This window comes from Ictidomys tridecemlineatus, chromosome 6 (genome assembly GCF_052094955.1).
Source record: "Ictidomys tridecemlineatus isolate mIctTri1 chromosome 6, mIctTri1.hap1, whole genome shotgun sequence".
Taxonomy (NCBI): Eukaryota; Metazoa; Chordata; class Mammalia; order Rodentia; family Sciuridae; genus Ictidomys; species Ictidomys tridecemlineatus.
The window spans coordinates 87,075,128-87,087,661 of NC_135482.1; the positions used below are offsets into that span (position 1 = coordinate 87,075,128).

Below are 12,534 nucleotides of genomic sequence, written 5' to 3' on the forward strand. Positions count from 1 at the left end.
GATATGAAACTCAGTGGCAGAGCACTTGTCTCGCATGTGTGAGGCATGGGTTCAATCATTAGCACCACATAAAAATATAAGGGCATTCTGTCCATCTACAACTATAAAAAACAAACAAACAAAAAAACAAAACAAAACCAAGAAAAGAGAGAGAGAGTCAGTCTTAACCCAATCAGTGATTTAATCCCCTGATAGGGATTAACTGAGTGGTAACTGAAAGTGGTAGGGTGTGGCTGAAGGAGGTGGGACTTGGGGGCGTGATTTGGGGTATACATTTGTATCTGGCCAGTGGACTCTCTAAGCTTCCTGATCACAATGTAAGCTATTTCTCTGCCAAATTCTTCCACCATGATGTCCAGCCTTTCCTCAAGCCCCATGGAATGGAGCCAGCCTTCTATGGATTAAAACCTCCAAAACCAAAACCATGAACCCTCAAATAAACTTTTCCTCCTCTGCAATGTTTGGGACCTTTTAGTTACAGCAGCAAAAAGCCAGACTAAAACAACGCTCTTAACCATTTCCTTGCTGTGCAGAGGCTTTTCAATTTCTTGGCTTCCCACTTAGTGATTCTTTTTTTTTAGTTTTAAATGGACACAATATCTTTATTTTACATTTATGTAGTGCTGAGGATCGAACTCAGTGCCTCAAACATGCTAGGCGAGCATTCTACCACTGAGCCACAATCCCAGCCCCAGGGTTTTATTTCTTAAGCTTTAAGGGTTTTGTTGAGGAAGTTGGTACCTGCATCTGTATGGTGGAGTATTGACCTTATGTTTTCTCCCAGCAGTTCCAAGTTTTCTAGTTTAATTCCTAAGTCCTTGATCCATTTGACTTTTGTGCAGCATGAGAGTTTGGGATCTAATTTCATTCTTCTACATATGGATATCCAGTTTTCTCAGCACCATTTGTTAAAAGACTATCTTTTCCCCAGCCCCCTAGATTTTATTTTTTAATTTAATTTTATTTTTTAATTGAATCCAAGGGCACTTTACCATTGAGCTACATCTCCAGCCCTTTTTATTTTTTGTCTTGAGACAGGATCTTGCTAAGTTGCTGAGGGTCTTACTGAGATGCTCAGGTTGATATTGAACTTGAGATCCTCCTACACTAGCCTTTAAGTAGCTGAAATTACAGGCGTGAGCTCTTGTACCAAGCAAAAGACTTTTTTTTTAATGATTTGAATTACCAAGGTTTGAATGTTTGTGTCCCACACCTCCCTTTCATATTTGAAACACCAATCCCCCATGTGATGATATCAGAAGGTGAGGTCTTTGGGAGGTGACTAGGTAATGAGGTAGACCCCTTGTGAATGAGATTGGTAACCTTTCCAGATTTCTTTGAAGCAATGTGGGTGACAGAATTGCCTACTTTCCTGGGTGATTGTGAGGATCGGATCAAAGTAGAAACGACCTCTTTCTAAAGGAATTTACAGATAGTAAGAAGAGACTGGACTGAATGAAGTTTCCGTCCCAACTTGCCTTTCTCCTGAGACCAAGATAAAATAATATAACTCAAGGTTGATGAAATATACATTTTTATTTATCATAGGTAGGTAAAGAAGAAATGTGAGCTATAGGCTGATTGGAACAAGCAAGCCAGGCCTCTTTGTCTTTTTCTCTCTTCTTAGGACTACAGTGGTGGTGGAGAGGGAGAAGGAGAACAAATAATAATTAATAACTCAGTAAAGAGTAATTAAGAGCCCAAGCTGGAGGTAGGATATAGAAGCAAAGAGGGAAAAGCAACCTGAACTGTACAGAAAGTGGTTGATAGCTCTATCTGGAGGTCAGAATGTTCCTGTTAGTGTGTATAGGTTGAAGGCAATCATTTATTAATTTAGAATACATGCCATATAATGTAGAAGTTTGTTGATTTATAATTACTTCATCATTCCAGTTTGTAAAAAGATGGAAATAAAGAGAATTGCAGCACCTTACTAGGCTTGAATATGATCTGTCCCATCTAAAACTCATGTTGAAGTTTGCCACTGTGGTGGTGTTGGGAGGTGGGGCCTTTACAAGGTGATTGGGAGACAGAGCTGTAGCTCAGTGTTAGTGTGCTTAGCCTGCATAAAAGCCTGGGTTCAATCCTAGCTCCAAAAACAAAACAACAAAAAAGAATAGCTGAGGAAGGGGCACACTGTAATCCCAGTGGCTCAGGAGCCGAGGGCAAGAGGACCGAGAATTCAAAGCCAGCCTCAGCAACTTAGTGAGGCCCTAAGCAATTCAGCAAGACACTGTCTCTAAACAAAATATGGAAACGAGGATGTGGCTCAGTTGTTGAGTGCCTCTGGGTTTAATCCCTGGTAACAACAAATGACAACAACAACAAACAAAAATGTCACAAGGTGATAAGTTTGTTAGAAGTTATTAATTCTCTGGGAACAATTAATAGTTACCATAAGCATATGTTGTTATAAACAAGGCCACCCCTCATGTTTTGCCTCTTCCACACATGCCCGCTAGGCCATGAAGCAGCATGAGGCCTTCATCAGAAGCAGAGAAGATGCCAGAGCCATGTTCTTGGACCTTCCAACCTCCAGAATCCTAAGCCAAAATAAACCTCTTTTCTCTACAAATTTCCCAGCCTCATGTATTCTGCTAAAGTAATAAAACATAGACTAAGACACACCCTAAGATACCTGGAAAGCTATAGCAAACTAAGGAGAGGGACCTTTGTAATTAATCAGCCTATTTGTGTGGCAGAACATTCAAGGAACTCAAAGACTTATAAATACTTATGGTTGTATTTTAGCAGCTAGTGGTCATTCAGACAGTTTTTTGAAACTGCATTTTACTTTGAAATACTTGAAATTATTATGGTCAGATCTGGGAAAAATTATTTCTGAAGATTAATGTTAAAATGTTCTTGAGCTAGGCCACGATGGTTCATGCCTATAATCCCAGCAACTTGGGAGGCTGAGGCAGGAGGATGGCAAGTTCAAAACCAGCCTCAGAAACTTAATGAGCCCCTCAGCAGGATAGTGAGATCCTGTCTCAAAATAAAAAATTAAAAGGGCTGGGGGTGTGGCTCAATGGTTACATACCCCTGAGTTAAATCCCTGGTACCAAAAAAAAAAAAAAAAGCATTCTTGGAATATATATAATATTTAACTAGGCAATATGAATAAGTTTATGTCTGGTGAGTAAACAGTAATCTTCAATAAATTGGATGTATGCATTGTCTCTACTAAATCAACTTTAAAATCAAATCATAATTAATGACAGACACCTATTATAATGCCACAGAAGTTTTTAATACATGTATATTAATTTTTGGCAGAGATAAATATTGTATTAACTTGACTATTATATCATTATTCAGTTATGAAACAAGAGCCAGATAAATCTTATAAGCATGATTCTGATTACTTAACAGAGTGAAATTACAATTTCAAGTTGGAGACATTCACAGAAAGATATTCTTTAGCTATTAAATAATGGCTACATACTGATTACCATAAGAATCAACAATACTTTCCACTTATAACATTTGTCAGTAACAACTCTGAATTGATTAGGTTAAAAACATGATGATCATGTGGTAATTCCAAATAAATCATTATGCTTGCCGTAGTGGTGTGACTGTATTTGTGTTCAGGTGATATTGAACCCAAATTGACTTTGAAAAGTAGTAAACTAGTTTATATAACATGCACTATGTTATCAGGGTACCTTAATGTAATGCTCTAATGTCAGATAAAGCCTGAAGATCTAGGCAGTTAGAGTAAGCAGAGGATTAGAATTTGCTGAGACCCTTTAGCCATGGAAAATGGGTTACCTCTTGAAAACTAGCTGGTTCCCTTTGTGTGACATATACACAAGCAGAGTCTCCATTTGCTGAGGTCCCTAACTTTTAGACCCAACTTTCTAAAATGATTTCTGGGAAATCTCCTGAGGGCACATGGGGAGCTCCTAGCTATGGCCCTTCAGCAAACCTTTCACTGGCTCCAGCTGAACTGCCTGTTCCCCATCTCAGTAACCACACTCAGGTGTTCTTACAAGGCTTCTTCCCAGCCAGCCCATTTCCACATCCTTCCTTAACAACTTAAATCTCCTGGAGAAACTGCACAGTAAGACTCTCCCTTTTCCAGTCCTGCCAGGCCTGACCCTTCTCTTAGGAATAAGAAAAAGGGGAAACAGGGAGAACCACGGCTGAGTGACATCAGAATGCAAATGGGTAATGGGATGAAAAACCAACAACCAAGATCAAGCCAGGTTTTGGCTGTAATGAGTTTTCAGCCTTATTAGAAATGCTCCAAAAAAAATTGTGGAGCAAGACACCAAGTGGATCTGAACAGGATCTGAAACAGCAAAAGGGGTGATAATGGTCTTAGCTTAGAACTCTACATTTCTTTTGCTTCTGAAAAATACAACTAGTGGCGCATATTTCTAAGATCACAGTAAAAGGGTCCAGGGGCTTTATTCACATGGTTCATGTTTTCAACAAGAACAGAACTATGCTGGAATGTACTCTGGTATATTTTCACCAGTTTAGCAGACCATCTCCCAGGAATCTGCTTTGATCAGAGTTTTTTTCTCCATCTGTAAGAAAAAAAAATCATGCAAAATAAACATACACATTCCTGTGTGTGTGTGTGTGTGTGTGTGTGTGTGTGTGTGTGTGTGTATGGTGCTGGGGATTGAACCCAGGGCCTTGTGCATTCGAGGCAAGCACTCTACCAACTAAGCTATATCCCCAGCCCACATTCCATGTTTTAAAAGGGAGGAAAGTAAATGAAGAGAACCTCAGCAAATAAACATTTAGTCCACTAATTTATATTAACTATTGGACTCTGCTATTGAAAATTTTTTAAAAAATGGGTTTTGATTTGTTTGGTTTAAAAAATTTCCTCCTCAGCTTGGGATATATCTGAATATCTATGATGAATGAATCTATAACAAAGGAGGTTTGGTAGAACTCTGAAAGGGCCATAGGTCAGGACATATACATATAATATACTTATACTGATAATTATGCTTCTTGTCTAAAATACCCACAATCATGACCATCCACTTGCATCAAATTATTCTCTCTTTATTTTCTCTCTTCCTAACTTACTTTGGAAGGATTATATAGCAGAACATTTTTTTCTCCTTTCCCTTCCCTCCCTTTGGTCCCTTTCCTCTCCTCTACTGATCTCCCTTGGATTTTCCTGAGCACCTCCCCGTCAACTGTCACACCTTTCATTTTCTTTTTCCACTCCAATTTGCACATATGAAAGAAAACGTAAGACCCTTGACTTTCTGAATCTGGCTTATTTCGATTAACATAATGATTTCAAGTACATAGGAATGCATTTGTGAAAGTTCCTTTATTAGGTGATTCCTTCTGGGAAGGGCAATAAGTCAAAAGCAAGGACACTTGTTAGCTCTTGGAAACTTGCAAAACTTCAGAGCATGAGATATCACAACTGGGCAGGAACACCTAAGGACTCAGATGGCAGCAGGTTTCTGGGACTCTAAAACTGCAATAAAAGGGATAAAACCTGCAATCAGGTAGCTCCCAGGAGTGGCCCAGGGCAAAATGCATCTCCTAATTTTCTTTAGTCATTTTTAGATTAAACCATATTCCCTCAGTAAGTTACAATATAATTTGAATAGCCCAGCTATATCTTAACCCGAATTGCTAGCACATTCTGAAACATTATAAACAACAGGCTGATATTTAGAGAAGGGGTAAGAACACACAGCCAAAAAGGCATTCCAATATAAACTCCACTGAGATGAAAGACAACAATAACAATTAACAATATTTTCTACTTATAATGTTTATCTACATTAACTACATAAGAGTCTCCCAAATAATTAATACCTAGGAATTTCAGAAAAAAAACACTACAGGATGCTAGTGATCAACAAATCATATGGGAATCCAAAACTTGTCCATCAATTTAGATTAATAAAGTTTATCTTCTTTATTTCATCTTCAGTGACAAGCAATTTATAAAACTTTGATAATTCAAAAACTTATGTTTATTTTTCTAAGAGACATGAAATGTGGACCTATGGAGAAATCCTTTCTCCTCTGTAGAATTAGATCTTTCTATTCTAGCTCATTTTCTTTCCTAGCTCTGCACATGCAATCCAAAACTTCCCTGTTAATCAGTCTTCATCAGAGCCCTTTTCCTTCTGACTTAAAAAATCAATCATTGTCCCAAAGCTTGAATTTAGAAAAGATCATCCTAGATATGGCAACCTCCATCTACTCAACTATTTCTCACCTTTCATTGCAGTTCTGTGATCCAGGCCAGTTCTCCAATATCTAGTATTTTCCATTCTGCAATTTACTTTCTTGGACCAAATTCCCCCTGATCAATGTTTTGGATAGGATGCAGCACCAGGGAATTGTGCCATGGCTAGAAGCTGAAGGGAAGTCTTGTGAACTCTTGTTTCATGTCCTGCATTCTGTATTCACTCTAACCATCCTGCTAGAGTGGTGGTTCTGATGACTGTCTTCTGGAACCTTATCATATTTGACTTCTGGGAGATTCTGATTCTCCTTTTATATTTTGGCCTGCTCTTTTCACAATCTTCATCAGTATGATTTTCTCCCTTGTCCCTTGATTTTGGGGTGTTTTGCAACTCAGTCTTTTACTATCTGTTCTTTTCCCAAGACATCTAAGCCCCTAGAAGTGATCTCCATATGGTTTCAACCCTTATTAACTATATCTGAATTTTCATTTGTTCTCAAATCTGACCCGTGCCAGAGTAATGTCAGAGCGGACTTGTTAAGGATACAGATGCTGGGGTCTCATTCAAGGAGTACAGAATCAGAACCTCTGGGCATAAGGTCAAGAAATCAATGTTTCAAGAATCTCCTCAGTTATCTCTGATAAAACCAGTCTGCCCATGGACAGTGAAGACCACTGGCCTATACCTTGAATTACCAGAATATCTCCATCAACTAGAACTGAACTCTTCTTCACATCCACAGAAATTTTTATTCTTTATTATCAGGATTGCCATTTTTAACTCACACATACAACTTGACAAATGTGCTAGACTTTGGAGTCTCCTTTATGTCTTTAGCAAACAGTTATCCCATCTTACCTATACTTCTTGGCAATATACCTCAGAGTCAAGCCCCTCCATCAACTCCCACTGACCACCAACCTCATTCTTCACTCCTTCTTATTTCCTTGGCTTCTCACTGGGTCCTCATGCCAGCCTTTCTTTTCCAACATAATCCATGAGGTGCCATGGCATCATCGAAAGAGCTACAGAGTCACCAGTCATGAAAGAAAATCTCAGAATCACCTTTTACTATCTGTATGACCTTAGGAAAGCAAATACAATTATTAAAGGTCCAGTTTTCTGAGCTCTAAAGATTAACAATGCTGTGGGACACATCATAAGTGCTCTCCTGGATGGTTGAAATTTTTATTGCTTTTATTATTACTCTGTGTATCATAATCAGACTCATCTTTCTTTACCATGCCATTTCTCTGCTGAAGATCCATACATTGCATCATTCATTCTAAAATACAGAATAGTTACCTTCTCTGATGGTGAGCTAGCAACTTGATCCTTCTGTGCCTCTATTTCATCGCCTATAAAATGTGGGTTAAGAATATGGCAGAGCGCTTGCCTAGCATGTGTGAGGCACTGGGTTTGATCCTTAGCACTACATAAAAATAAACAAATAAAATAAAGGCATTCTTCTCCACATACAACTATAAAACAAATGAATAAATGAATGAATGAATGAATGAATAAACCTATTTAAAATCACAAAAGAGTACCATGTCCTGGGGTTCTTGTGAGGATTAAGGAATACATTCATATCAAGTGCTTAATACAGTGCCTGGCCCACTGTACTACAGCAAGGACTTGATCATTATTAGCTATCATCATCATCATCATGATCAGTAGCAGCAGCAGTATTATAGTAGTTCTGTTATAACCACCGCTCCTGTGTTGTGCTTTGCCACTCCCTATTGACCCCGTCTTTTCCCTACAAAAGCTACTCTCATGCCTGCTTTGGCTTAGTCTCTTCTCTGCCTGCCACAGTGTGTGGCACCTAGAAGGCATAAATGTATATTTTCTGAATAAGAATTATAATCTTCTCTATGTCCCAGTTAGCCCTGGCATTTTGGGTTCAAAAGACTTCTTTGTTCCACTCTCTTCGATGTGCTGCTCACAGGCACTGTTTCACAACAAAGGCAAAACTTCAGCCTAAGAAGTACCTTCTGCTGTCTTCCCTCTTCCCACATGGCTCAGTTCAATCCTAAACACAGCACATGTTTGTTCCAGAAGCATAAATGTCAGGGAACCATGGCTGTAGTATGTGCTTTGACCACCAGATCACTTGCCATATATTTTTAGACCTTTTACATTTTAAATTATGTCATAAATATGATAGCATTATAATTTTTTTTTGTATTGGGGAGTGAATCCAGGGGCACTCAACCACTGAGCAACATCTCCAGCCCCTTTTGTATTTTATTTAGAAACGGGTTTCACTGTGTTGCTTAGGGCCTTGCTAAATTGCTGAGGCTGGCTTTGAACTCACGATCCTCCTGCCTCAGCCTCCTGAGCCACTGGGATTATAGGCATTCACCACCATACCTGGCTCATTGTAATTTTTGAGAGAGAAAATTCTAGGTCTATTTATTATGCTTTGATGACTTTTATTCTTAATAGTAATAAGAATTACATACCTTGTTTATTAGGCCCTTGTTGAGACCCTGAACATGGATATCATGACACTAAGACTCAGGACCACCCAGGTAGAAAAGCAGTAGAGCCAGGATTTAAACTAGGTTGGTTAGCCTCCAAAGACCCAGCTGATCATTACCAAGATGTCTAATTTAATTAGTAGTTTTATTGCCACATGGACAAAATGGTTCAACTTGAAGATTTTGCCCAGTCCTGGTATGGAAGAGGCTATACAGTGTAGTGAAAATCAGACAGGCTTAGAATCAGAACTGGTCCTTATCTATTTGGGTGAACTATTTGAAACTTCTACAAGTAAAAATGAAAATGGTTGACTTTCAGCAATATTATTTGGTTTAACTTTTAATAGGGAACAACTGGATTTATGATTATTCCATTTTTTTGGTTTCAATGTTTTCAATTACAAAATAATAAGCTCCATCAGCTTTGAGTTCTAAGAAAAACAACGATTAAAATAGGCGATGGATTGTGAAATTCATATAAAGTTCACCAGTCTCATCAGGAAATATTTTTTTATATTCTCAAGCCTCACTTTAATGACAAATATATTGGTCTTTATAGAATACACATCTTTGTGACTTTTTGGAGTGAGAAGAGTTTACTCAAGACAGAATCCTGCTCTGTTCTGCAGTAAAAGGAGATTACTATACTTGTACCTTCTTGTGGTTTCTGCAACAAAGCCAGTAATAGAGCTGCTGCTTCTGGAAGAGTTAGTAGTTGGGGATTTGGGCTTCGTCTTTCTAGAGGAAAAAAAAATTATAAAGATTCCATTAGAATTTAAATATTCATATAAATAAATACTATTCTAGTATGCTACAATAGTAGAAATACCTCTATGAAATAGTTTTTTTTTTAATCCCTAAGCAAAGAGTACATAGGACACTGATGTGTGTGTGTGTGTGTGTGTGTGTGCGCACGTGCGCGTGCATATGTGCATGTACATCAAACCCAGGGCCTCACTCAATTTAGACAAGAGCTCAACCACTGAGCTATATCCCCAGTCCCAGAACACTGATTTTTATAAATGGAAACATTTCATACTTCCCTTAGAAATGACTTCCCAATGATTATATCTTTTACTTACAGGGTAGGGAAGAATATTTTGAACTATGTTCTTAAGAGAATGGCATGAAAGCACAGAGGACTAAGAGAAAGAGCCCATGAGGAATCTCTATCTTCATAACTTACAGAGATGTCTGGGCAGAAAGATGTCTGTTTTGTTGTGGTAGTTATAATTGTACCCAAGAGCACTGACCACTGAGTTACATCCTCAGCCCCCTTTAAAAACTCTTCTTATTATTTGAGACCTAATCCCATTAACTTGCTCAAGCTGGCCTTGAATTTAGGATTCTCGGCCTCCCAGGTTGCTGGGATTACAGGTTTGTGACACTGTGCCCAAATGGACAGAAAGGTTTAGATATTCTTTCAGAATAAGTATATATTTTTATTCTTTATCATTTCCATCTTTATAATTTTTTTTAAAAAAATTGTGTTATAATCTCTAATTCAATGACACGGAAAGGTGTATCATGAAAAACAACAGTGCCTGGCTCCATTCTAACGTCCCCCACTTACCTAATTTTGGTTTTGAACCTTTTAATAATAGCTCTTTTACAGATATAATAAAGATATACATTTGAGGCTCCTAGGTTAATGATTATTTTAATAATAATAGCAACAATAATGTTTAAGAGGAAACTGAGCAAAACTCCTGCCATTAATGCATACGTACATTTCTAGAAGCAGTTGCACAGTTCTTTATACCCCTCCCTACCCCTCTGAGCTGGACCCCAGATTTTGCCTGTCCGCCCTGGCCTCGCTTCCTGAGGACCTCTGCAAACCCTGGCCGCCAGAAGACTGCGACCCAGTCAAGCCTCGGTGGCTGCCGCGCCCGCTTCCGCCACGGGAGCCCTGGTCCCCAGGGGCAGAGCGTCACACCCCAGCTCCAGAGCTGCCCACTTGAGCTGGATTCAGGCCAACTGTAACTCAGGGCAGTTGGAGAGCTGCCTCTTTCCGGATTGGGGAGAAGCTTTCCTTCCGCGCCAGGGCTGAGCGAGCCCTGCTCGACCTCTGCAGCTTCAAGACCGGACACCAGCCCTCGCTGTCTAGGTCACTCACCTGGAGGCAGCCTGTCGGAGAGGTCCTTCCTGCGGCTCTGGTCGGAAATGAAGCGGCGCCCCTCTGCAAAGCAAGACACCGGGCTCAGCCCCGGTGGCCTGGGGCAATTGCGGATTAAACCACCGCAGCGAGATGGGGCAGCGGCGGCAGCCGGTGGCTCCTGGTCAGAGCCGTGCCTGGCGGAAGGGTGTAGGGCGCTCAGAAGGCAGCCTGGCCCGAGCCTGTGCTGCGGAAACCCGCAGAAAAGTCCCAACTCCTCCTCACCCTTCCCGCCCCCTGCCGCCACAGCCAGACGCTGCAGGGGCGCTTTGGAGCCGAGGTCAAGTTCACAGATCCGTGCTCTCTTCCCTCGGAAGCCTCAGGGTTGCGTCTGCACCAAGAAATGGCAACCTTCAGGTTTAGAATGGAAGGTTTCTAATGACCAGGGAGTCTTGCTCTCATTATCCTCCTTCTCCCATCTTTTCCTGGATTACCAGATGCCCTCACTTAGGTAAAGGAGCAAAGTTTGATATTATTCTGTCTTCAGGCTTTTCAGCTATCTGTTCATGCACCCTGAGAGTTTTCCTTTACCATTGTAGGACGAACAAAGTATTTGAGAACTTACGTGCCCCCTTCAGGTAGAGCATAGCTTGAGGAGTCCAGTTTCTTCTATTAAAGAGTTTCTATAAGCAGGAGAAGAGAAGAAAGGTTAATAAATTATCACAGCTCAGTCCTCCAAGGGGGGGTGGAGGAGAGGGAGAAGAAGAAGAAATAAGAAAGGGGAAAAAAAAAGAAGAAAAGAGAGAGTGGGCACAGCGTGCATGCAACGGATTTGTTCTTTGTATCTGGTTACCTGAGGAGCACTGTTTCCCAGGACAGAAAACACCAGGAGAAGAGCCAGGGTTGCTGCTGTCAGACTTTTGGCTCCCTGCATGACATGATGAACCAAAGAGGGTCATTCCCCTGCCCATTGGATTTTCTGCTTTCTTCCTTTATGCCTGGATGATTACAAATCCCTTACTTCTGGCTATGTTCTGTTTTAATCCTCGGTTTGTGGAGGTATTCTCCCAGTCTCCCTTTTTATTAACCCACGGAGTTCACTTAGAAAAATTATTTAGAAATATATTATTTTCATTACCTCACCCAAATGAGGAATTGGGTGAATAAGTGATGTTTTTTTTCCTCAGTAAAATCAAACAATTCTATTTTATAAAAGTTCAATATCATTTAGCCTCTAAAATGCTCACGAAAAATAGGTGAAAAGTTATAAAGCTTTTTATAAAATAACTAAAATGTCTCGAGTAAATAAAACTTTTACTTACCTTCATGTTCAGCTTCTTTCAGAACCCTGAAATAACTAGGACTTTACCTGAGAGTTTTCTAATCTAATCCTGTTTTGAAATTAGAGCTTTTAAAGTCTTACTGTCAAAGACACCTCCCCATCTACACAGTGTTGGGGAATCCACAGGGACAACTTGTCAGTCATCAAGATTGAAAGGATCTGATGACTTCTCCAGGGAGATTCAATTGCAGGAAGTTGAGGAATGATTGATGGATGGAAATCGTTTGTTTAGATATTGATCACATCAGCCAGGAGACATTCTGAATGTGTCAGCATCATTGCCATTGCTTTTCCTGTTAGCTGCCCAAAGCACTTTTATCAACGTCATCTATATTATTAATGAAAATAATCAATAGTCCAAGGTGGAAGCAAAAGTAAATGAATAAAGTGACCAGCTATCAATTTATCATTGTTGGCTGA

At 39.8% G+C, this 12,534-nt stretch overlaps 2 protein-coding genes across 4 annotated transcripts in view; one reads left to right on the forward strand and one right to left on the reverse strand.

Annotated features, from left to right (window-relative positions):
- Gys2 (glycogen synthase 2) overlaps window positions 1-9,437 on the forward strand; it is a 70,860-nt gene extending 61,423 nt beyond the window's left edge. Inside the window, exon 17 of one of the 2 annotated variants that reach the window (XM_078015115.1) lies at window positions 9,237-9,437. The gene's annotated coding sequence lies outside the window, so the exon portion shown is untranslated. Of the gene's footprint in view, window positions 1-2,462; window positions 2,576-9,236 lie in introns of those variants that run through there. The other variant, XM_005328907.4, reaches the window with a different exon arrangement.
- Spx (spexin hormone) lies at window positions 4,386-11,839 on the reverse strand. Of its 2 annotated transcripts, none has more exons than XM_078015123.1 (5): window positions 11,626-11,772; window positions 11,398-11,455; window positions 10,794-10,856; window positions 9,332-9,415; window positions 4,386-4,541 (listed from the first exon to the last, which is right to left on the reverse strand). In XM_078015123.1, the coding sequence occupies exons 1-5, from the start codon at window positions 11,704-11,706 to the stop codon at window positions 4,483-4,485; spliced, it is 345 nt and encodes a 114-aa protein (XP_077871249.1). In that variant the 5' UTR covers window positions 11,707-11,772; the 3' UTR covers window positions 4,386-4,482. The 2 variants fall into 2 exon arrangements, with proteins under 2 accessions (XP_077871249.1, XP_077871248.1); XM_078015122.1 differs by lacking the exon at window positions 4,386-4,541 and adding an exon at window positions 7,223-7,623 and having other exon boundaries at window positions 11,626-11,839.
- Window positions 11,840-12,534: the final 695 nt, after the last annotated feature.